Source organism: Gossypium hirsutum, chromosome A08, assembly GCF_007990345.1.
Source record: "Gossypium hirsutum isolate 1008001.06 chromosome A08, Gossypium_hirsutum_v2.1, whole genome shotgun sequence".
Lineage (NCBI taxonomy): Eukaryota > Viridiplantae > Streptophyta > Magnoliopsida > Malvales > Malvaceae > Gossypium > Gossypium hirsutum.
Genome location: NC_053431.1, coordinates 2,386,889 through 2,410,908, shown reverse-complemented (window position 1 = coordinate 2,410,908; position 24,020 = coordinate 2,386,889). Strand labels below are relative to the sequence as shown.

Sequence of the window (24,020 nt, the reverse complement as noted above, 5' to 3'; positions counted from 1 at the left end):
CCTTGAAATTAGTAATTTTTTATGTTGGGTTTTATTTTTTTTCAAGTTAGGTCTTAAACTTGATAATATTTCACACATTAGGGTCTAATTTTTTTTCCATTTTTTGTTAAAGTTAGGCCTGGAACTTGACAAATGTTATTACATCAGGACTTTAACTTTTTTTTTTATCTAAGTTAGTCATTGAAAACCCTAAAATTCAATTCTTAATGTGAGAATAATTGTCAACTTCAGGGCTAAACTTAAACTAAAAAATAGTCCAAGCCCTATTGTGTGAAAAGTTGCCAAGTCTAAGTCTTAATATGGAAATAATTACTAAATTTAGGACCAAACTTGAAAAAAAAAATTTAATCCTAATATGAAAAAAATTACCAAATTCATACCTCAAATAGCTGATTTAACCCATTCTTTTACTGCACCCTCAGCCATAAGTGACATTTATCAACTTTGATTGTAAAATCTAAAAATAAGACTAGTATATCAAATAAATTTAATATATTTAAAACGTGTTTTCAAATAAATTTAGAATATATAGCAGTGGTCTCAAACCCTATACTCTTTGCATATTTCCTCTAATTTTAATATTAAGGATTCGGCCCTCTAAATATTTTTCATCGAAGTTTAATTAATATCAATGGGAAGAGAATTCCATTAAATTAAATTATATGATAATTTTAAAATAAAAAATTAATCATACAAGCAATATCACACACGTGAAAGTCTTCCAATTTCACATAATCCGATTGACGTTATGAAATATAAAGAGCAGAAAGATCTAACTCTTGAGAATAATTGAGATTTAAAATAGTGTTAAATTTCAACTATGCAAAAAAGGTAGGGACTGAAAGTAGAGTTAATTACTTAATTAACTTACTAGAAGGTCCGTTCGAAATGTGAGAGAATTTAGACAAAAATATAAGTTCGAAAAATAGGCTTAGAAAAAAATAAGGCCCGTTTACAAAATGGGCTGAATCTCGGATAAGATATTTTTTGTCTAGACCCTGCCCTAATTCACTAAAGACAAGAAAATATATTTTATTTTTATTTTTTAATATTATTTTCTTATTATTTTCTCCTTATTTTACTACTATTTTATTACTATGATGTTACTATTTTGTTGTTATTATTTGAATATTGTATAAAACTTATTTTATTGTTAATTTTATTATTATTTTAGAGGAATTTACTTGTTAAGTATATATATTTTTAATATATATTTTTAATTTGTTAAAAAATATTTATTTTAATATTTTTAGTATTTTTGATATATTATATATATTTTAAAATTATATAAAAAATAATATAAATATTAATATGGTTGAGGCGAGCTGAGTCGGGTTTAAATTTTAATATTTTTATACGAGTTTAACTTGAGTAAAATTTTATACCCAATTTTCTAGGCCGGGCTGGCACACCTGTAAAGCAGAGTTAGACCATTTAGAATTTGGAAATGTAGGCCTAAACGAGATATTTAGGACGGAGAGCCATTAAAATTGGAACACGTGGTGATCCCCATATCATGAAAAAAAGATGAACGAAAATCTCAGTTCATATAAAATTACCAAAATACTAACGAAAACACAGCAACACCGATTATTCCCGTAAACATGTCGGTAGCATTATCCTCTTCTCATCAAACTTTCATAGCCAATGCTTTCTCATTTAATCGAAAACCCAAAGCAAAGCTTCCCAATTCTCCTACTTTCATTACTTGCAGGTTCCACTCAGACGACCACGACGATTCCTCCTGGTAATTATAGTTCATTTCCATGGTTATTTTGTTCTTTTATTCTCAGAATCTTGCTGTTAATTTGGGGTTTAGGGCTAGATTCTTAATATTGGTATAATTCTGGGTTTAATCCCTTTAATTTGGCATAATGATTGCCTTGGTGGGGCTAAAAGTTTGAGTACTTGAATAAGAAATGAGTTCACGAGTGAAAGTGCCTTTTCGAATGCTTAAATAGGTGAATCAACTTAGTATTAATAGGTTTATCAATAATATTGGACCTGTTGAGAGATTTATCGGTTTCGAATAGACAACACTTCATAAACTTTTTCCAAAAGCATCAGAAATAACTCAATAGGCTTCTACTTTTATATAATATAATTTTATTAATTGATCAAATTAAGGGTGAAATTTCTTTTTAAACAACCATAATCATTGTTACTGTTAGGTGTAAAATTTTTAAAATAGGTTCAATTATGGTAATTTCGAAATTAATACATCTATTTTAATTTAGTATAATTTAATAGTATTTTTATAAAATTATTAGCAAGTGATTATATAAATTTTCTTTTTGAAAATAACTTTTAACTATTCGATTGATTTGTAAATTTATTATATGCTGATTTTAGCATAAGTGATGACATTGAGGGTATTCTTTGATAGTGTTGGATTGTTTTTCATATAGGAGAAATGAGAAACAGTTAGCAAAGCTAGCAATCGTGACATTGGCAGCCGGGGTAGTGACTCTGGGTTCGGTGGGTGACGCATCAGCCGCCAAATCTGGTGGTAGAGTTGGCGGTCAAGCTTTCCGGTCAGCGGCTCCTCGCTCAGCACCAAGAGCCAACAACAATTCCAGGTAATTCATCAAATTTTAGCTATGTAAATTGTAATGTTGATTTTGTTTAGATCACTATGTTTGTGAGATTAATTTTATGTTTTGACCCTAGGAAATTTTTTTCCATTCTACATATATGGTATATGGATTTAAGTACGGAGATATGATTCTTGAAGAACTTCCTAAATATATGTACGGAGATATGATTCTTCAAGATCTTTCTAAATATATGAATTTAAAAAAAAAAAAAACTCGTGTAAACATATATTTGTATCCAATATTGATGCTCGAGTCCAAGTAATATAGGGTTAAAAGGGTAAAAATATCATGAGGCTCTTGTACTACAATTTAGATTGCATTTCGCCTATTTTTATTATTAAAAACTTGTCCTTGTACGTCAACAAGAGGTACAAGTGGACCGGTTATTTCATCAGCCAGATCAGTTTTTAACATTAGAAGTAGACAAAATTTTTAATGAAAATAATGAGTTTGCTCTTTGATGTAACGTATAATTATTAATTTGCTCATTTTTTAGTAAATAGAGCAAAATGTAGTCTGACTGGAAAAAAGGATCTCCATGATACTTTTACTGGTTAAAAATACAGGTGGTTCTACCTTCTAATTTAGAAATGAAGAGTCGGAGTATCATAATTCATATCCCTCAATCCCCATACTCATATTAGGATATACGTCGGGCCAACATTTCATCTTAAATTCTGTTCTCCTAAATGTTTGTCCAGGACCAACATTTACATTAATCCGCGGGTCGCCCCACCTCTAGTCGGAGGCTACGGATACGGTTACGGCGTGCCGTTCTATGGTGGTTGGGGCTGGTCACCATTCTCATTCTTTGCTCCCGGCCCTAGCGTTGCGGTCGGCACCGGAGGCGGATTCGATACACTCCTCTTATTTATGTTTTTGGGTGCATTTGCAGCTGTTGTAAGGAGATTCTTTGGATCAAGAAATGAAGATGAAGATGAATATTAGTGAAATAAATAAATAAATAACTGAAAGCAACAAGAAGTTTTGAGACTTTTAGATGAAATGATAAAAATAGAGATGTTTCTATTTACATATGGGTAGCCATTGTTGTTTTTAACTCTGTGTATAAATGTATAATTTTATGAGTTAGTTTTACAACTTTGGAATTTATTTGTAATTTTCTTCAATTTTTTGTGCTTCGGGCTGGGGCGGGCTTAGGCAAGGTCTCATTATAGTAAGGATCTTTTTAAATTAACGGTAGAAATAAAAAGTGAGAAAAAAAAAATCAATCCACTATTGGTCATGCCACATCGGGTTTACACTGAAAAATGTGAGTTTTCCTTTTAACCAATTCAGTCGGTTTCAACACAAAAGAAGGAAAGAAACTGATTTCTAGAGAAAAGTAACGCGTTCATTAATCGATTTAACAAATTCTAGGTCATCAACACAATATTTTAGTTTCTGACATGGCTTGATCAAACGACTATAGTCTTCTCATTTCTATCTTTTAACCACAGTTGTTGATTTAAAAAAAATCTCATAGAATCTCACTCTAATAAGATCTCATTAGACGTTTTCCACGTTAATATAAAGGCTTGTCGAATTTTTTTCTAATTTGGTTCATGAACTTGGATTTTCCTCAAGAGTGATTATGTAAGATTTTAAAATTGTGTTATGTCAAAATTTTTAAAAAATATTAAAAATTATAAAAAACAAATAAATTTTCAAGTGACGACCTAATCCAATTTTAGATAACCATTTCATCATACATTAATACAATCCAAATTCGACAGCAAAATCTATCTAAATTATGTTATTTATTTCACATGTTTTTTTTTACAACGTAAGAAAATTAAATATATAATATTATAATAAAAACAGTGAAATAAATTAATTTTATATTTAAAAATTTAAGATAGGTTGAATAAATTTTTTGTGTTAAATTTTATAAATGTTAAATATATATTAAAAAAATTTATAAAAATAATTAAGGTAGCATGATATAAACTCTTTACTTCTTTCTTTTTGAAGTATTCTATACATGTGTTAATTTTTTTTTTATTTCTCAATATATTTATCGGAGCAAGCTTAGTAACTAATCATCTGCATTCTGTAGGTTCATTAAGAGAATAGATGCTGGCCACGAGTTTTAAAGCTACTCCATACCTAAGGCGAAGATCGAATCCCTAACCACTAGTTAAGCTAAGAGAGACCCTTAATATATCACCTAACTCTTGTGGTTGGCCTGATGGTCAGTGTGTTTATCGCCTTAGGTATGACCTAGGTTCAAGTCATACTAATCGTGTTGTTGTTAGGATTTTGCCCTTTTCTTATAATTTACCAAAAAAAATATTTAAAAATTTAAATAACACCGTATATTTATTAATAAATACCCAATTAAGAACAATGAGATCATAATTTAAGATTCTTTGTTTGATGAATTGATCCCTAATTAAATTCTTTAACACATAATTGTGGATAGCAATGTGGCCTCCATGTGGTCCTATTTATTTTAATTATTTTTTTGGTAAAATATTTTAATTATTTTTAATTAAACAACTAACAATATTACACATTTAATACACTCCCATTCCAATATAATATTGATATTTATGTCGGTGCCATAATAGGTTGCTTGTAAATTTAAGTTCAAATGAGAAAAATAAATATAAAAACAAAAATTACTTTTGGAAGCTAATAATTTCCTAGTTCATTGTTAAGATATTTTTATTCGGGTCGAATTTATGAGGGTTAAAATGTAATTTTATAGTTTTAATAATTTATATTTTTATAAAATTTAAAAGATTAAATCAAAATTTTATTATTTTGGATGGACAAAATGTAACTTATCATTCACTAAATTAATATATTGTAGAATTTAAAAGGGTTAAAAGTAAAGCTCCACATTTTAGGATGGTTGGGGCCCTTACCGGCCCTGTGATGGGTTTTATTTGAACTTTTAATCCAATATCGAGTTTTATCATGCGTAAATATTATACATGAGTCTGAAGTTTGGATTTTATTATGTTTTAAGCCTCGTAATGTAGGATAGGTAGGTTAAAAGGGAAAATTTTAAGTTTTAACTTTAGCTTCGTCATTGTCACCATATTTAAGTTCTGTCCAGATTGTATCTGTTCTTTTTGACACAATATCTAGAACTACTTATAGTCCCTATCCAACCTATAAATAAGATGATAATGTGTTTCAGCGCATTTGAACCAACGTCCTCCTACATTAACAATAATACCCATACCGATCGAACTAAAACTCAATCCGCTATATTCACAATCTTAATTATACTTATAATTTTATTTTAAAAAAAACTTTATCCCAAACATAATGCATCCACTTTGTAGTTTGTGTCAAATGCCAAAAAAAAAATCAATATTTATAAAAAAAACAGCATACGAGTTTTGGTAACAATAATTGAAGGATCAAAATATAAAATAAGAAAAATAAAAATTGTAGGAACAACGTGGGAAGAGAAGATATTGTTGTTAAAATGATGGCATGCGATGTCAAGAAGATAATTTATTTTATTTTTATTTTATAAATATTTTGGTTTGTTGTTAAATTAAAATAATCGAATATACATTTTTTTTTATTGGTCAAGAAGTCATATTTGGAATCTGATGCAATTTGGTGAAGTGGATGCAACATGTTTTTTAGCCCTTTTTTTAAAAGAATAATGCCTTTTTTGAGTTTTAAGAATATTTTCCTTATTTGCTTATTTCAGACAGTAAAATAGATGAAAACACATTTAATTATATTTAAAATTTGAAAAAAATATATATGATTGTTTTGGGTTTAGACCATTTCTTTTATAGGTAGTTTGATTTTTGTTAGTCAATTTTTTGAGATGAGTTTTTTGAGTTGTCAATTGAGTATCGGATTTGACACTTAAGTTTAGTCATTTCAAATAACTTTTGTTGGGTCTAAGTCATTTTCGAATTTGTGTTTGGTTTATGATCAAATTGAATTAGGTCAAATTCATATTTAAATTAATTAAGTTTAGTTTTTAAATTTAAACTTAAATATGTCATTTTTAACGTATTAAAATCAATATAAAATACTTCAAACACATCGTATAAATAATATAAAATAAAATACATTAATTATCATATCTAAGCTACCCTAACTTTAGCTCACCTTTATATATATATATATATTGCTGAATTATAAGAAGATGACAAAATCCTAACAGTAACGCGATTAGTTGATATCTTTTACACCTTTTTAATTTTTTAGATTTATTTTTCATGAATAACTATGGCTTCATCACATCATAAGTTCATTTTTAGTTGATAATAAAGTCTTAGCTAATGTAATAACATGTTTGGAATTACTATTTTTGAGTTATTTTATTGTTGATTTAAATTATATTTGAAATTTGATAAAGTAAATATAAAATATGACCAAATTAAATTAAGTATTTTAAAATTTTTAAAAGTCGATTAAAGACATAGGATGATTTCTTAATTCCCTTAATCTCTCCCACTAATATTTTATACTTACTATTAATAGTTTGATCGGATATGTGTCATAGCATCAATTAGGTCTCAATCCAGTTGTAAATTTATCAAAAATCTATTTGTTCGACAAAGTAATAAATATCATTTCAAATGTATTTTTTTATATATTTTGATAAATCTTGAAAAAAATACATATATATAATGTTCAACCAAGACACATTTAATTTTTATAAATTTATTACATAATTTTTTTTCATCTATATTAGAATTGTGCCATAAGTTTATTGTTGATTGAGTTTTAGTTTGATTGGTATGAGTATTGTTGTCAATACATGAGGAGGTGGGTTTGATTGCACTGAAGCGCATTATCTTCCTATTTATGGATTGAGGAGGGGCTATAGATAATTTTAGTATTGTGTAAAAAAAAGAACATATAATCAGAACCTATAATGAAATTATTCAAAAAAAATAAACGGGGTTTACTTAATTAATATACTTAAAGTATCCACTAATAGGTAACAAGAGTCATTTGCTAACTTTTTATCTTTTGAAAAACAAGTTGATGCTTAAAAAGCTTGATAAGATTAAATAATTAGTCAACTAATAAATAGTGCATTTGTGGGCTTTAAAACTCTAAATAAAGAAAAAAGAAGTTTTAGTTTTGACTTTTATCATGCGTGAATTTAGAAATTATTTTTAGAGGTTGAAATTAATTTGTAATTTTTAAAAAATTAAATCAAAATTTTATTTTTTTTAGGAGACAAAATACAATTTTATCTTTAATAATTTAATTTTTTTTAAAAAATTAAAGGCTTAAAATAAAAAATAGAAAAATTTTCATTTTGAAGGAGCTGGCAGGAATTCGCCCCTGACCTTCATGTTCTTAAAGAATTACATATTAGATTTGTGAAAACTTCACTAGATTCAAGTTTTGGAAAAAAAATGCATTTTTTATTTAATTAAGGGTAAATTATACTTTAGGTCACTAAATTATTAATAAATTTATATTTTAGTCACTTAATTTTAAAAAAATTATAAAATAATCATTAAATTATTTGAAGAAGTTACATCTTGGCTTTTGAAAAAATTCGAAAGATTCAATAATCATTTTGTAATTTTTTAAAATTAAATGGTCAAAACATAAACTTATTAATCATTTAATAACCTTGAATTTCATTTACCCTTTAATCCATCTTAAATTGAATATTTTATTTTATTTTTAAAAAAGAACTAAAAAAAACTTTCTTTTTTCAACTAAGGATGTAGATTCAATATTTTGTTTATACATTTATACTAAAAAAAAAGTTTATATATATAATTACAAGTACAAATTACAAATACAGAATAAGTATAAATAAAAATTCCATCAATTATAATATCAAATTCAATTAATACGCTACACAATGAACAAAAAAACTAAGTAAAAGTCGAAATAAATCGAAAAAATTCGGATAAAACTTATATAAAATATGCACACAAGATGAAAAAGAGACTCAGCATTATAATTATAAATAATATATTTATTAAAATATCCCATATTTTTATTTATTAAATGTATTATTTTAGACAAAACATGCTAATCTACAGGACTGAATTGCTTGTTTAATCAGCAACCTTTTGAAGAATCTTAACTAATCTCCTTATCTCCGGTAATGTCAAATCATGAACTGAAACACTACATCATCTTCACTTTGATGATTAAAATATAAAATAAATTCCATTTTTTTAATGTAATTAAATTCAAAATTTATTGAATAAAATTATACAAAATCGAAATTATCTCTAATTTTAATTTTAAAGCATGTGATCTTAGAGTGGGTATTCGGTTTTTTTTAATCGATTTGGTCAATTTTTTAAACTTAATTCACTTAACCAACAATCTAAGACATTAAACCAAATTGCTTGTCCAAACTATAGTTTAACCGACCTAATCAATTCGATTAAATTAATTAACCTTTTTATTTCTTTATTTTTTATACAATGATTATTTTTACTCATAATCTCTAACCCTAAAGTAAAAAAAAAAAAACAACGTATTTAAGCATATTTAAACTCACGTATTATTAATTGTTATAATAGCAATTGAGCGGCCACCTACTTATTTTTCATCTATTATAAAAAAATTACATTTATATTATCTATTGTATTATAAATACATTTAAAATAAATAAAATTATAATATAGATGAAGTTGGTTAAATTGATAAGTTCAATTATGAATTTTAATAACTGATAACCGATCAATTTAATCATATTAATCAAGATGATATCCGATTAAAACAATTAAATCGACTTAATAAATACCAACTTAATAAAATAAATCAATAAAATTAATTTTTAACTAAATACAAATATTTAAAAAAATAGTAAATATTTGAAATTGTGTACCTAACTTATAATTTTCAGCTTTTATCAAGAATGTGCAAAAAAATGTGGTTATAAATTAGCAATAAGTTAGGCCAAGTGGTCCCTTTTTAAACACAAAAACACATATATATACTCATTGTCTAGAATGTCTTGATCATACTCATAAACCCTTTCCTTATATTTGGGACTACCATTTGTTTCCATATATATAGATATGGCCTCCCATTCTTTGATATTCCTTCATAATGGAGTTTTACAACTTTATTATACAAATCCAAATTATAAACTACATAATATTTTTGTATAAAAAACATAAAAATAATTACATGTATATACTTTTTTGATATTATTATATCTGTTTTTTGATATAATATTTAAAATTACTCATAACTTTTTTAGCTCTTACGTAGAAGTATAATATGTTTCAAAACACTTGAATTTAAGTTTATTTTTTAATAGAATTTTTTATAGGAAAAAAAATTATTTTTTCTCCTAATTGGATGAACCAAGCTAATCTAGGGAATATATATATATGATTTCGGCTTTCTCTCTCTAAAAATATAATATTACTCTTATTTACAAACACATTGCTAGTCCAGTTTTATATTTTTATTTTTGCTTTGTTCTTGCTCTTGCCACCTTCATTTCACAGCCTGTCAAGCTTTTTGAAATTTATTAACAAACATTTCCATGGCTTTAACAAAGAGAAGATTTGTTTGGGGGGGGTGATGTTTTAGATAACTCCGTCCATTAAAAAAAAAAAGGGTTTCATGATCGTTGGCTGTTCTACTTTGGGTGTTGTTTGGATTTTGCATTTTGATTACAAGATACGAAGATCATCTATGCGCTTTTGAGCTTTGAAGAATATGTTGGATGAATATAAAGCCTCTTTGAAGAAACTTTTTTCTTTCAGGTAAAACAAATTTCAGTTCCTTCTGCTAATTTATTTTCGATCTAATCTTGTAAATCGTTGTTAGATTTTCTCATGGGATAGTTTAGCTGATATCCAAAAATTATGGTAGAATTCTCTTTTTGCAGTTTTTTGATTGATCCGTAAGTGTTTGATTAATTGCCTGTAAGGTGTTTGATTAAATGTTTGATAAAAATTTGCAGTTTAACCTTAATACTGCAAATTACTGTATGAAACTGAATTTTCTCTACTTCAAATTATCATGTTCTTGGGTGAATTATTTAATGATTTTTGTTGCCTTTATGCTAAATTTCATCACATATTAGCTTCAATCTTCAGGGTAACATGACATCCCATCATGAGTTTTAATAAATAAATAAAAAGACACTTTTTTAGAACAAACCAGATAGAGTTAGTGACTGAGAGACCCACAATCCATTTTTGGGTAGCTTTATTGCTCATATCCCATCTTCTTTGCCTTCCTTCTTCATTGTTTGGGTATTTTTTTAAGGTTAAAATATATGGTAGGTCTCTCAATGTATATATTTTTAAATTTGGAATTTAATTCTTATATTTTTTATTTTTAGAATTTTAATTTTACATACTTTTCAGATTTCAAAATTTAGATTTAATTGTTATCATAGTTAAATTTTTTGCTTTAGATTTACAGGAGTGGCATTTTAAAATAATAATAATAACTGATTTGGTAGCAATGTAGCTAGAAAAATGACTATATAATCAATGCCAAAGCCAAAAATATTTTTAGGGATTGAGATTAAATTATATATTTCTATGAGAGCTAAAATATAATTTTATATTTTTTTTGGCTTATATCTTGATAGTTTTCAAAAGGAATAAATCAAAATACTAGCATTTTGGGGGGAAAATTATAATTTTATCATATATTAACTTTAAATTTGATAAATTTTGGGGATTTAAACAACAATTTTTCATTTTTGGGGGACCAAAGCCTTTGCCTACCCTGTACCTTCATCTCTAGTTGTAATGAACTTGAATTTAACAATATTATCAGTTAGACCTGAATTTGAGATATAATTCCTATAGACTTTTTATTTTGGTTAAAATGTGTTATTAGTCCTTGTAAGTCTCTCGAATTTTAGATATAATCTCTGTACTTTAAAAGTTAAAAATTCAATCATCTTGTTTTTTTCAATTTAAAATTCTAGTCCAATAATTATCATTGTTGGTAATCTCCATCCAAATTTATCAACTTAACATGGTTTATTTTCTATCAATCATATGCTTTAATCAACATGTCAAGTTGATAGATTTTGACGGAAAATTACTAACAATGATAATGATTGAACTAGAATTTTAAATTAAAAAAAAATATGATTGAATTTTTAACTTTTAAAGTACATGAACTAAATTTCAAAATATGTCAAAGTACAAAGATTAATAGCATGTTTCAACGTTTTATTTTTCTTAAAGTATTTAATTTTAACATCTTTTTTCGATTACTATTCAAATATCCGTATATTCATATCTAAATCCAAGTAACATATATCAGTACAAAAGAAGGTTGTAAGAATAAACAAAGTTCCCAAAGGAAATTATTTTCTTATGCTATAGGTCTAATTCTAATTTTAATCCCTCTATTATATTAAAATTTAGAATTTAATCTCTCTACTTTAATTTACCGTAATTTGCTGTTAAAGTATTAGCGGTATTAGTTGTAAATTGATAACATCGTTAATAGTACTAACGAATTCATGTAGATTCATCCATGTCATAACTTATGCTAAATTAAAGTAAAAACGATATACTCTCAAATTTCAACATAATAGAGGGACTAAAATCATAATTAGACCTATATTTTGTGACCCTCCAAGCAATAATTTATTGTTTAAACCATTTTCAGGCAATGGGAACCGAACTTGAGCACTGTGGTATAAACCCAATAATAGAAAGCTCAGAAAGTAATTCCACGGAAATTAGGGTTAATAACATGGAATCCATCAAAGAGACAATGCAAATGCATGAAGACATGTTCAAACACCAGGTATGGACTGTGAAAACATCAAGTCTTTTTTTTTTTTTTGTTACAATTATTTGCATTAATGGTTAAAAAATGTTGTTAGTCCTTGTACTTATATAGAATGTGAGATTTAATCCATGTATTTTGAAAATTAAAAATCTAATCCTTCTACTATTTCAATTTAAAAATCCCAATCCAATCCTTATTTTTGTTAGTAGTTTTTGTCAAAAATTGTCAATTTATTATGTTTATATTTTGTTAATCATATGACATATTATACGAGAATAATCTAATCAAAATTTGAAATTGACAAATTTTGACAGAAAATGCTTACGATTTTAATAATTGGATCGAGGTTTTTAAATAACAAAATAAATAAATGGACTAAATCTCAAATTTTGTCAAACCAGAAAGACTTAACACATATTTTAATCTTTCTCAAAACATAAGATATATATATATATAACCAGGGCATATTCTAATATGAGTACGAATATGGTCTCCTTAAATGGAATTAAATATATTTGTATTGAACACATATCTATATATAAGGGTGAGTTAGTTACATTAAAATTTTGTTCGGTAAAATTACATTTTAACTCTTTTAAAAAAAGTTTATAGTTTAATCCTTTTTGAAATTGTAATTTTTTTGATATTAATATAATGATAAAATTACATTTTAGCTCTCTCAAAAAATTATAATTCAAATCTTACCCTTCTGAAAAAATTTCCAACTTTATCCCTATCTATATACGATATTCACCTTAAATCCGAGTAACATAGGTGCAAAGCTTAAAATTATCCGATGTGTATGAGAAAATGCAAATTTGCAGAGCTTTAATCAGAACACACATCTATATTCTATATTTTCGTCATAACAAAATTTGATTAAAATCAAATTAATCAAAATAATTCGATTAATTCAATCTTGGTTTTGGATAATCTTGTAAATATTTAAATCAATAATATTCTTTTGAAATTTTCGATGGATTATTACTATTTCTTTTTTAAAACTGAGAATTGAATTTGCAGGTACGAGAACTTCATCGGGTGTACAGCGTTCAAAAGGCACTAATGGAGGAACTGAAAAAGGGAATTAAATCAAACAGGTTGTGGGCAACTCCAATGGTTACCTCCTCTCATATCAACCAATCCCAACTCATTAACCACCACCAACATTCAACAACACCGCTGCAAATTACCTGTGGGTACAATCCCAATCTCGAAGCCGATCCGACCTTAAGGGAAAGGACTAGCAGTTGCTCCGGCGATCACATTCACGCCATGAAAACGGCAAAGGGATTCGACCTGGAGAGACCGGCCGGGGAAAACTCGGATGAAGATAGTGAAGTTGAACTCACACTGAGTATCGGCGGTGCAAGCAAGAAGAAGAAGTCAAAAGGTGGGGAAATTACTAATAGGGGTTCGTTTAAATCAGAGAGTGGAGATGATTTCATTGGCCCCAACACTCCTCCATTATTGAGTTTTCCATGGCTTAAGCATAAACAGGACTTACACTTACCTTTGAACAATATTTAATTTTCCTTTTTCTTTTTCACTTTCTTTTAATTAGTTTGTATTGTAAGTTTTGTATCATTCATAGATAAAATCCAATTAAATTTCTTCCTTTTAGGTACAATCAAAGCTACTTAAACTCCCGAGGTGCCAACGAGAACTCATCATGGGTGGGATTCGAGTTAGATTGCTGAAAAATTTTAGGTTTTTTTTAAAAGTTAGGAACTTGATTTGAAAAATAGGTTTAAAATTTAATTTAAGTTTGGTTTAGATTAAAAATACTAAATTTGAACCCAGACTCAATATGTTTGTATTAATTTTTTTTTAAAATAATTTTAAAAATATAATATATTACTAATATTTTTAAAATAATAGTAAAATTAACAATAAAATATAAGTTATAGAATGTCCAAATAATAACAATAATATAGTAGCAATATAATATTAAAATAATAGCAAAACAATAACAAAATGGTAGTAAAAAAAAGAAAGTTTAGACTAATTTAAGTCTTGAGGCCAAAATCTTATTTGAGGCCTAACCCATTTAAAAAACAAGTCTTATTTTTTGTCCAAGCTTATTTTTTGAGTTTATATTTTTACTCAAACACTCCTCCTTTTAGGGTGAGACTTCAAATCTGGATGGATGGTCTTACCCATGATCAAGTCTAATGCGAACACATAGTTTTAACAACTTTTTACATATAATTTTTTACACATGTTACAAATATTAAAAATTCAAAAAAATATAAAATGTCTAAAAATTATTAATTTTAAAAAATAAAAATAAAATATATATTAAAATGATTAAAGATCAATGATCAAAAGTAATAAACGACTGCTCAACCTTAGGTAAGAGCCGGTCACCTCTAATCAATGATCGATCATTAGTCAACCACACTATTGGTTAATGGTTGCATCAGCAATGACATGGAAAAAGGCACACGTGGTGTTATAATAGACGCTGATAATAGTAATATAATGAACACAAAATAAGAAAAATAAGAGCACACAAATTTTACATGAAAATCCTTTTAAGAAAAACACTACTGGCAGAGGAGAATATATTTATTAATGTTGAAAAACAAATGATATAAGAAGAGTTTTGACCATATCTGGTTGAAAAACCCTATTCTAATCAATATCAAATAAAATAAGTTGAGTTCTATACGGATTCTACTTGTTCGCCTCACAGATTCCTTATTTTGCCACTGTATTTTATTTCTTTAATAAGTGATAGGTTTCAAGTCATACAAGTTTAACATGTGATGTATTCTTTTGATTGCGTGTTACTTTTTTTTTTAACATCATCAATGTTTTGAATAAAAAAAAGAATATATCGAAAGAATAGTTTAACTATCAAAATAATTAAAAAGTTTAAAAACGAAAATGAGGAAATTAATATAGCTCAGAAGTCAAATAGCAATGTAAACTTTTTTTTTATATTCATTAAATACCAAAATAAAAAATATTTAAAGAGCATTTTTTTAGAACATAGATGACTCGTAAATCACATTAAACTTAAAATTAGAAAAAAAAAATAAGTAAAAATCAATTATTTTGAAGCAATTCATTGCTTTCTAGTTTTTTTTTTTATATTAGAAGAGAATTTTTTTAATATATACATTTTTACAATTTAATTTATGTATTATTTTTAAAACATTTTACTAGATTCAAATTGATATTTAATGTTTAAGTTGACAATTAAATTATCGGAAAAGCTTGATTGATAAAATATTAATATTTAATGTGCAAATTGTGAATTTAGTCTCTATTAATTTGATCGTTTTTATCCTTGTACCTCTTAAATTTTAAAAATTTAATCCTGATACAAACAATAGTTTTTAAATTTTGATATTTTTAAAATCTTATGCAACAAATATATTATCACACATAATGCGATGTGAGCTTGTTATTTTTACGAAATACTCACAAAAAAGTCATATTATTTTAAATAATAAATTTAACAACTGTCATTTAAATTAGGACTGAATTCGAGAAATATAAAGATTAAATTGATCAAATTTGATAACAAATATTCAATCCAACTTACTCATATTACGTGGTAAATACTAAATTTTTACCTAATAAATTTAATTGTTACTGTTTAAGTTGAGATTAAAATTTTAAAATCTAAAATATACGAAGAAAAAATTTAGTCAAAGAATACACATACTACAGAAATAAAAACTAATTTTTTTTATTTTTATTTTTTAAGGGAAAAATCTCAAAATTATACATAAATTTTGATTTAATGTGCAATTTGATACATGAATTTTGATTTGGTGTAATTATACACATGAAACTTTGGATGTGGTTCAAATATATACATTAATCTTTCATTTTGATTAAGTTACATACATTTAAAAAAATAAATATATCCAATTATTTTTATAGTGAATAAATATAATTATTTGTCTATACAACATATAAACTTAAAATGATGTTGTATTAATAATCTTATTAATATTTTAAGAGAATTAAATCATATCAAAATTTCATATAAAATTTATACAAAATCAAAATTCATATATAAAATTACATCTCAGACGAAAGTTAATATATTGTTTTGACATTTACCCCTTTTATTTAACAATCAAAACTTACATTTTCCAAGAGAAAAGGGTTTAGCAAAGAATTTAACTTTGAAAACATAGCAACACTTAAACCAACCAACATACAAATTACCTATGTTTTCTTAAATCGGATCAATAGTCGAATCAATCATGCCACTAATTCACTGATCAAATTAAAAAATATATATAAAAACTCGATTCAATCAATCTATACTAATTCTCAATTTAACTGATTTAAAATTACTCTTTAGACCGATACTCTAACTGGTTCCCAATCCAACCAACATTGCTAAACTAGTTGCTTGTTCACAGCGTTGGTTTTAAATTCCAAAACAATTCAACTGTGTAACCTATCCATAATTTAGTTAATTCGTGGAAAGAAGATGATAGAAGATGTTGGCTAATGAAATTTGAAATAGATTAAAACAAAAACAAATTCTTAAATATTAAAATAATTTTTTTTTGTTTAATTGAACAATAACCCAATTATAAATTCAAATTACAAAATATTTAATCCAAGTCCAATTCGTGAAGAAAATAAATCCCATATAGGACAAGGCATAATTTTGCACTATATGTAAACTTTAATTAATACAAAGCCCCTTTAACCCAAAATAAAACAAAAAGAAGATGAAAATAATCCAACTCAAATTGAATTAAGGAAATTCTTACAAAACGGGGAAGCTGGTGTTGAGAGAGAGAGGCTCTGAGAGACAATTCAAAGACAGCCCATAGACAAATAATAGCTCATCCATAGCATAGCTGAAAAATAACAGTGCTTCAACATATCAGCAAGTAACAATATTTATTGTTTGCTAATAATAATAAACAGTAACAACATCGATCAGCCGTGTCTTAAGGGTGAAAGTATCATAGAGTTTTAAGGGTAAAAGTATCATAGAGGTTAGAAATCAATTTGCATTTTACCCGTTTACTCAAAAACCGAACAAATTAATCTTTATACGTTAGATCAAAAAACAAACTAATTCTTTCTGTTAAACATCGGGGTGGCTGATGAAAAAATCAAACAGGTAGACACATGGACTATTTTTTAACAATAAAAGTGGATAAAATTTTTAACAGAATGATTTAATATACAAGGACTAACTTGTCCATTTTTTTAGTAAATAGGACAAAATGCAATTCAACTCCTAGTACAAGAACTTCCATAGTCTTTTACCGTGTCTTAAGCTATACTTATTTCATTAAATCCAAAAAAAAATCTAGGATTCACCCACACATCATGTTGCATCATGATACCTGTATGTTGCATTATAATTATAATTCGAAAAGACATGATTTGCAATGAGTAAGCGAAGTAGCATAAATTGCAAGCTAAAGGAAACCAATCTATCGGTTGAGTAAAAACATCGACTTAATTGACTAACTCTATATGATAACAGACTAACCCGCCTAACCGAACTGACTTAACATCCCTGAATCCAGTCAGTTAAGCCATTTTTCTTTTTCTCTCTTGTTTTCTTCCTAGTATGAAAAATAAAACACAAAATAAAGGTCAGTTCGGATTTTGGTTAAATTTTATATGGTATATATATTTATTATGTATTATAAATATATTGAAGAAAATAATATACATCAGAAGTCGGTTAAATCAGTAAGTTTGGTTATAAAAATTTAGACCTGATAACAAACCAACTTAACCTATTTTAACCTTGACCCCCCCCCAAAAAAAAAAAACCTTAACCTAGTTTAACTGCCCACAAAACCGAATTAACCATCATAAACTACTTGGCTGAAACAACTTGACCGAAAGCTATCAGTTAAATTGGTTTGAACCAACTTTTCGTTTGGCCCTAATTGAAGGGAATAATAAACAACACCAGCTATACTAGTAAAACAAGATCACGGTTGTACAAAACTGTTCTTGAGTCTACTTATACATACCTGCAAAGAAAGAAACAAAAAGTATACTAGATGCAAAGACCGGAAAGCCAAAATTACAGCAGTATAAGAATCGTGATGTTGTATGTATATCCTACAAAATTTTGTTTCTTTATGTGTGGTTGAGCAGTTTAAAGTTTGGGTTTGAAAATCAAGTTCAGGACCAGACACCAAAAAACAGAAAAGCATGGAAGTAGTAAGGCACATGTATCAGGCCTTCACGATAAATGCATGTAGATAACAGTAATGACCCAAACCATTCCATAGAGGTCGATAAGCAACATGATGATTACAAAATAAAGATAACTTAAAGTATGGGTTTTAAACATTCAGCATAATTACCTGTACATATATTGACCACGGTAAAGGATCTTCAGCTACCCTGGAGGACTCTCCGAGGATCAAGTTGCCCACTGCAGTAACTGGAAGGAACAGCAGAAAGTTCTTGCCTTCCCCTCCATTCCTCACCGGGTTTCAATGTGATAGGTTTCTCGATGGCAGCAGCCTCCACACAGAGCATATGTTTGTATTCATCATCACCAAAGTCAGCCATAGCCTTTGCCTTTTTATCCCAGGGATTCCACACCACTACATGCAAAAGAAATAATATTAGAGCTAAGAACAGCCTAGGAATATTAACATACGATAAGGCATTTCAGAATACTCTTTGGTGGAATGTTTTACTGCATTTCATACATGCAAATACTACCAGAATTCACTATATCTACCTGGTAAAAATCTCAAGCCCGAGTTCAGAATACTTATCAAGCATATAGATCTTAGAAGAGAAAGAAAACGTAGTTCACACTACTACTTGAAATCAACCAACAATAATCCATAATTCCATATGAGCAGTTTTCATAGGTTGGTAGTGATTGGCGAAATGTCATATAGCTTGAGCAGAGAACACAAAATTCAGAGTAAGAAAAAAAGACAAGGTAGCTCCTCTACTATTAAGCAGCAATGAAGAACATGATACTGTTTCCAAGTCCTAGCTAAATAGGAAACACTCTTGTTTGTGTGTTTCGGAGTATGAAGAGAAATCTTATACATAAAAGGTGTCAGGGTCCATATAAATAGCATGGACATTAATAAAAAAGTTGGAGAAAATAAACCTCACCAGCATCAGGGAGCCCATCTTTGCGTAATACAAGGGTTCTCTTCTTTTCATGATCCAGAATTGCAATTTTAGTTGGAGTACTGAGGTATATCTTGTCCACCTTTGTAAGCAGAAATAAAAATATGTCAGCAGAACAAAATTTAGATATGAGCAGATTGAGAGAAAAAGTCATTATGCACTCACTTCAGCTTCAAATGTTATTGCATCTCCCTGTTCAGTAAACCGCTGCTTGTTCAGTAAATTATCCAGATAATCAAGTGTCTCTAATCCTTCAACACGAACTTCACTGAACACAAGGAATTAAAGTCTTTTAAACCCTGATAATATGCAATGGTATAATCATGATATGGGACAAAGATAGAGTGATTGACTATAATCATGATATGGGACAAAGATAGAGTGATTGACTAACATATTCTACCATGAATCAGTTTTACTAGTTAAGGTGCAAATATCATACTAAAAGAGAAAAAGTAAGCAGCAATTCAGTTAGCACCCATATCAATAATTAGAAAACTGTTAAAAGTTAAGAACAAAATCAACAATTTTATAAATCCACAGTTTACTTCCGGAATATAAAATTTCAAAATAAAGGTTCAAGAAAACAAAACAAGCAAATAAAACTTATATCGCAAAATAGATTACTAAAATATTACTTTATTTCAGTTTACGTGATCCAAACCTAAGATTTCTTTTGGGTGAAAACTAAGAATTGTTATTGTTACATTATCATATACCTTATTATTGAAACTAAGAATTGTGTGACAATTCATCATTGGAAAGCAAGTGGCTTTGATGAGCAGGCAGAAGAACATTCGTTACTTTCACTACTGGAAATCACAATCAAGACCATCCAATCCAACACACAATTCAAAGGGGGTTGGGGCAAATTAGGTAAGGATAAACAAAGTTCCCCATCTCCTATATCATCAAGAAGTAGCAGTTCAAACAAAATCCAAACCACTCATTAATAATGCTCAATTGCTCAAACACAAGACATGCTTGCAATAGTGAACAGAATTTCAGACCCAGACATCAACTAGAACTAGGAAGAGGACAGATGTCACCAGAAATGATATTTTACTTGTTAGAACTTAATAATGTTGAAGTAGAAGACTTAAACCGTGTGGATGGGAGAAGACAAAGAAGCTACGCAAGTAAAAGGAAAAACCAAACCATGTTGTTATTGATAACATCTAGAAGCTAGTAGCATGAGAAGAGATTTAGCCACTTATGATAGCTTAGCTGTCAACATTTAATGTTAATAAACTGGGATATGCAAATGTAACAATGGAAGAAGATAGCGTGACCCGTGCATGTCAAAAGATTAACTCAAATGTATCCAACTATAAACCCGGAAGTAGCAGTACTACAGAACATCACATGACCGAAGAATTAAATATAAAACAAGTCCTTTTGAGTTACCTGATATCAGAAACGGAAAAATATGTGTGATATGCAAATGTGAATGTAAACGGCTTTCCATCAGTATTTGTATTCCTGATGCGAGATGTTAACATTAGATCCCCTCCAGGTCCCAAAGCTACCCTCAGGCGGAACTCATAACTGAGATAGAAGACAGAGCCACGAAGTCAAGTTAATTGGTCAAGAAAATAATGTGGTGAAGATTCAGATATGGAAGTCTTTTTGTGAACTGACATTACCTGTGAGGCCAAATCTTCATATCTTCTTCAGAAGGCTTAAGGATCAAATCAATGTAAGCTTTGTTGGATGAGTTTGTCGGAAAAGCAGGAGGGTCAGTGTCAATGCTCCAAAGTCTATTTCTGGCAAACCCATGCGGCTCAAGAGGACCATGATTTGAAAACTGCAAACACAGAGCATGTTTTTCATGACCACAATGATCATCGTCTAAACAAACTACGACAATAGAAGATCTGCACATACTTGGGGAAAACATATAGGAATTCCTCCACGAATTGCTTTTGGAGGCTTGAACAATGCCTGCAGAAGAAATATATCTAGTACGTTAGAAACAAAAATGCACATGACCTCTAAATGTTATATTCTTAAACACTTGCATTCGCATATACTAGTATTCACATTAGAGAAAAACTATAAAAAAAATGAATTCTAGTTACTTGTTAAACAGATTCATCAGAATAATTCAGGTCATTTATCATTATAGACATCATAAACCAAAAAAATTCTTCTTCTCCTTTACCTCGTATGACCACTGAATGGAACCAAAAAGAAAGATAAGCGAAGAAAATCAAGTTACTGAACAGCAATTTTTCCTACTAGTATCGGAAGTAGTTCATTTCATAATAGTGTGCAGAGTTTCAAACAAACTCTTACAACTTTATTCAATTTCTTCAAACATGTCATTATTCTAAATTTGATTTTCTGGACAGTTAATCTATGGGTTCAATTTATTGCAAATACTAACAAATCCGATCTTTATCTTTCAAAAATGGTTCAGAAAGGTTTATGATCTATAAAACACATAATATGTCTAACTTTTGCAACTGCTCACACTCAAAAGTCAAAACAGACAGATCTCAGGTTGACAAAGGAAACATAAGAAGCAAAATTGCTTCCATTGAAGATGAAAATTTATATCCATAAAGGCTCTCGTACAAATTAAGTAATCGTAAGACACCTACGAGAACCATTTCAACCAAATCTAGTTTTTTCACAAACTATTCCATCATTCTGACATCTATGGGTTAATTAAAAGCATAAATCCACTGCTAAAAAGTAGCTTTTGCAATATCAACTATTAGGCACTACATACAAAATTTCAGGGGAAATATTAGATTAGGTCTAAATGAACCATCAATTCAAAGGAATGTTCTAAGAAGTATATTTCACATCAAATCAAGAAAATTACTGTCACTGAAAAAGCACCTTACTACTGACGAAAAGCAACTCCTCTCCATGCTCATTCTTCCAAGATGTCACGTGTCCTCCATACATATACACCTAGGAAAAAAAACAGAAATAAAATTAAATAGCCCGAAATCAAAGATCTATCGAAATAACAACAAAAAAAGAAGAAGAAGAACAAAAATTAAATCCAAAGAAACGAAAGAAAACTAACTCAGATCAGATTGAACAGATCGTGAAATGAAAATCTAAATTTCAAAAAAAAAAAAAACAAGAAATAAAGAAACCGAAACCTTTATAAAATTACCTCGGCAGAGCTGCCTCGAGTCTCGCGGAGGATGATTTTTTCAAGGCCGTTAACGCCCTTGGATAACTCAACGGGAACTCTCTCGCTCGACATAGAATTTTCTCCCAAAAAAAACACTGAAAGTGATTGATTCTCAGTTATTGCTGCAAAATTCAAATTAAAAAAAAAAGGAAAATCAAATGATTTTCCCCTCTTTTAAAACTAGTTGAATTTTTTAAGCACGGAAACTCAAAAGATTTTCAACTGTGTCAAATCTGTTTCTTTGTGCTTTACTCTTTTTCGCTCTTTCACTTTTTATTTTATTTTCTGTCCTTTTTTTTTCTTTTTTAGATTTTACTCGATAAAGACGAAGCGTTGAATCCACAACAACAATTGTAGTATGGCGAAATTGTTTAAATGGCCATAATTTGCTACACCACCATTGGCCCAATACCGTGTAGCCTACTCAATCCACACTGCCACGATATTTTTTTTAAAGAAATCATAAAATTTTTAATTAAATTGTTTTAATATTGAATTTGAAAATATATATATAACAATAAATTCAACAATGTAAAATAATTTAAAATTAATTAAATCTTTGTAAAATAATTAAAGATTAATTAATATTAGATTTGTCCATAGTTCCCACTTGGCCCGAAAGTCCGTTCGAAAAATAAGAAGGGTTAGATAAAAATATAGACTTAAAAATAAATTTAGACAAAAAAAATTATCTAGAAAACGAGTCAGGCTTTGGTTAAGATTTTTTTTTTAAAAAAAATGATGTTTTGCTACTTTTTTCTCATTGTTTTACAATCATTTCATTATTATATTGTTACTATTTTATTACTATTGTTTGGATATTGTATAACTCTTGTTTTATTATTAATTTTGCTAATATTTTAGAAGCATTTGCTTGTTAAGTTGCACCTATTTTAGTGTTATTTAAGTATAAAGATTTTTTTGAAATTTTTTAAAATTTGTTGGAAATATTTATTTTAATATTTTTAGTGTTTTTGATATATTATATTTTTTATTTTATATAAAAAATAAAAAATTAATACGACCCTAGCCCGAATTTAGCATTTATAATTTGGGCCAAACTTGGGCAAAAACATTCAATGGGCTTAGAAGTTAAAAGAGCATATTAATTTTTTTCATGTCAATTACCACATCATCATTTTTTTCATGCTAATTGTTACGTATGTACTTAACGGTCTGTTAAGAACATAGATGGAAACCCATATTTAATGGACTCAATTGATTGTACTTTTCAATAAGAGGCTCAATTGATTTTTTTTAATTATTTTTGCTAGGGATATTTTAGTAGTTAAGTTAAAAAAATATTTACTTAGTAGCCATGTAATTAAAAAATAATATTTAAGGAATCTAAATTTAACAAAATAATTTTATCAGTCTTAACGTTTGGACTTAAATTTTGAAATTTAAAAAGTAAAGGGACTGAATTCCTAAAAGTAAAAGTATAAGGA

General features: G+C 28.0%; 3 protein-coding genes across 3 annotated transcripts; 2 read left to right on the top strand and 1 right to left on the bottom strand.

The window, feature by feature from the left end:
- Positions 1–1,421: 1,421 nt before the first annotated feature.
- LOC107926126 (uncharacterized) lies at positions 1,422–3,710 on the top strand. The gene is made up of 3 exons (XM_016856928.2): positions 1,422–1,747; positions 2,409–2,579; positions 3,299–3,710. The coding sequence occupies exons 1-3, from the start codon at positions 1,605–1,607 to the stop codon at positions 3,543–3,545; spliced, it is 561 nt and encodes a 186-aa protein (XP_016712417.1). The 5' UTR covers positions 1,422–1,604; the 3' UTR covers positions 3,546–3,710.
- A 5,824-nt stretch (positions 3,711–9,534) lies between these two features.
- Positions 9,535–13,923, top strand: LOC107926148 (uncharacterized). Its single transcript, XM_016856951.2, has 3 exons — positions 9,535–10,291; positions 12,171–12,311; positions 13,320–13,923. The coding sequence occupies exons 2-3, from the start codon at positions 12,174–12,176 to the stop codon at positions 13,824–13,826; spliced, it is 645 nt and encodes a 214-aa protein (XP_016712440.1). The 5' UTR covers positions 9,535–10,291; positions 12,171–12,173; the 3' UTR covers positions 13,827–13,923.
- Positions 13,924–16,821: 2,898 nt separating this feature from the next.
- Positions 16,822–22,916, bottom strand: LOC107926231 (putative glucose-6-phosphate 1-epimerase). Its single transcript, XM_016857021.2, has 9 exons — positions 22,552–22,916; positions 22,266–22,340; positions 21,303–21,359; positions 21,062–21,222; positions 20,823–20,963; positions 19,581–19,683; positions 19,398–19,497; positions 18,620–18,865; positions 16,822–17,137 (listed from the first exon to the last, which is right to left on the bottom strand). Exons 1-8 carry the CDS (start codon positions 22,642–22,644, stop codon positions 18,651–18,653), a joined length of 945 nt encoding a protein of 314 aa, XP_016712510.2. The 5' UTR covers positions 22,645–22,916; the 3' UTR covers positions 16,822–17,137; positions 18,620–18,650.
- Positions 22,917–24,020: the final 1,104 nt, after the last annotated feature.

Excerpts from the sequence above, each read along its gene's own strand:
- LOC107926126 (XM_016856928.2), top strand. The coding sequence starts at position 1,605 with ATGTCGGTAGCATTATCCTCTTCTCATCAAACTTTCATAGCCAATGCT. Across the intron at positions 1,748-2,408 it reads GACCACGACGATTCCTCCTG|GAGAAATGAGAAACAGTTAG; the intron begins GTAATTATAGTT and ends TTTTTCATATAG. Across the intron at positions 2,580-3,298 it reads AGAGCCAACAACAATTCCAG|GACCAACATTTACATTAATC; the intron begins GTAATTCATCAA and ends ATGTTTGTCCAG.
- LOC107926148 (XM_016856951.2), top strand. The coding sequence starts at position 12,174 with ATGGGAACCGAACTTGAGCACTGTGGTATAAACCCAATAATAGAAAGC. Across the intron at positions 12,312-13,319 it reads AAGACATGTTCAAACACCAG|GTACGAGAACTTCATCGGGT; the intron begins GTATGGACTGTG and ends TTGAATTTGCAG.
- LOC107926231 (XM_016857021.2), bottom strand. The coding sequence starts at position 22,644 with ATGTCGAGCGAGAGAGTTCCCGTTGAGTTATCCAAGGGCGTTAACGGC. Across the intron at positions 19,684-20,822 it reads TTTTCCGTTTCTGATATCAG|TGAAGTTCGTGTTGAAGGAT; the intron begins GTAACTCAAAAG and ends CCTTGTGTTCAG. Across the intron at positions 19,498-19,580 it reads CAATAACATTTGAAGCTGAA|GTGGACAAGATATACCTCAG; the intron begins GTGAGTGCATAA and ends CTGCTTACAAAG.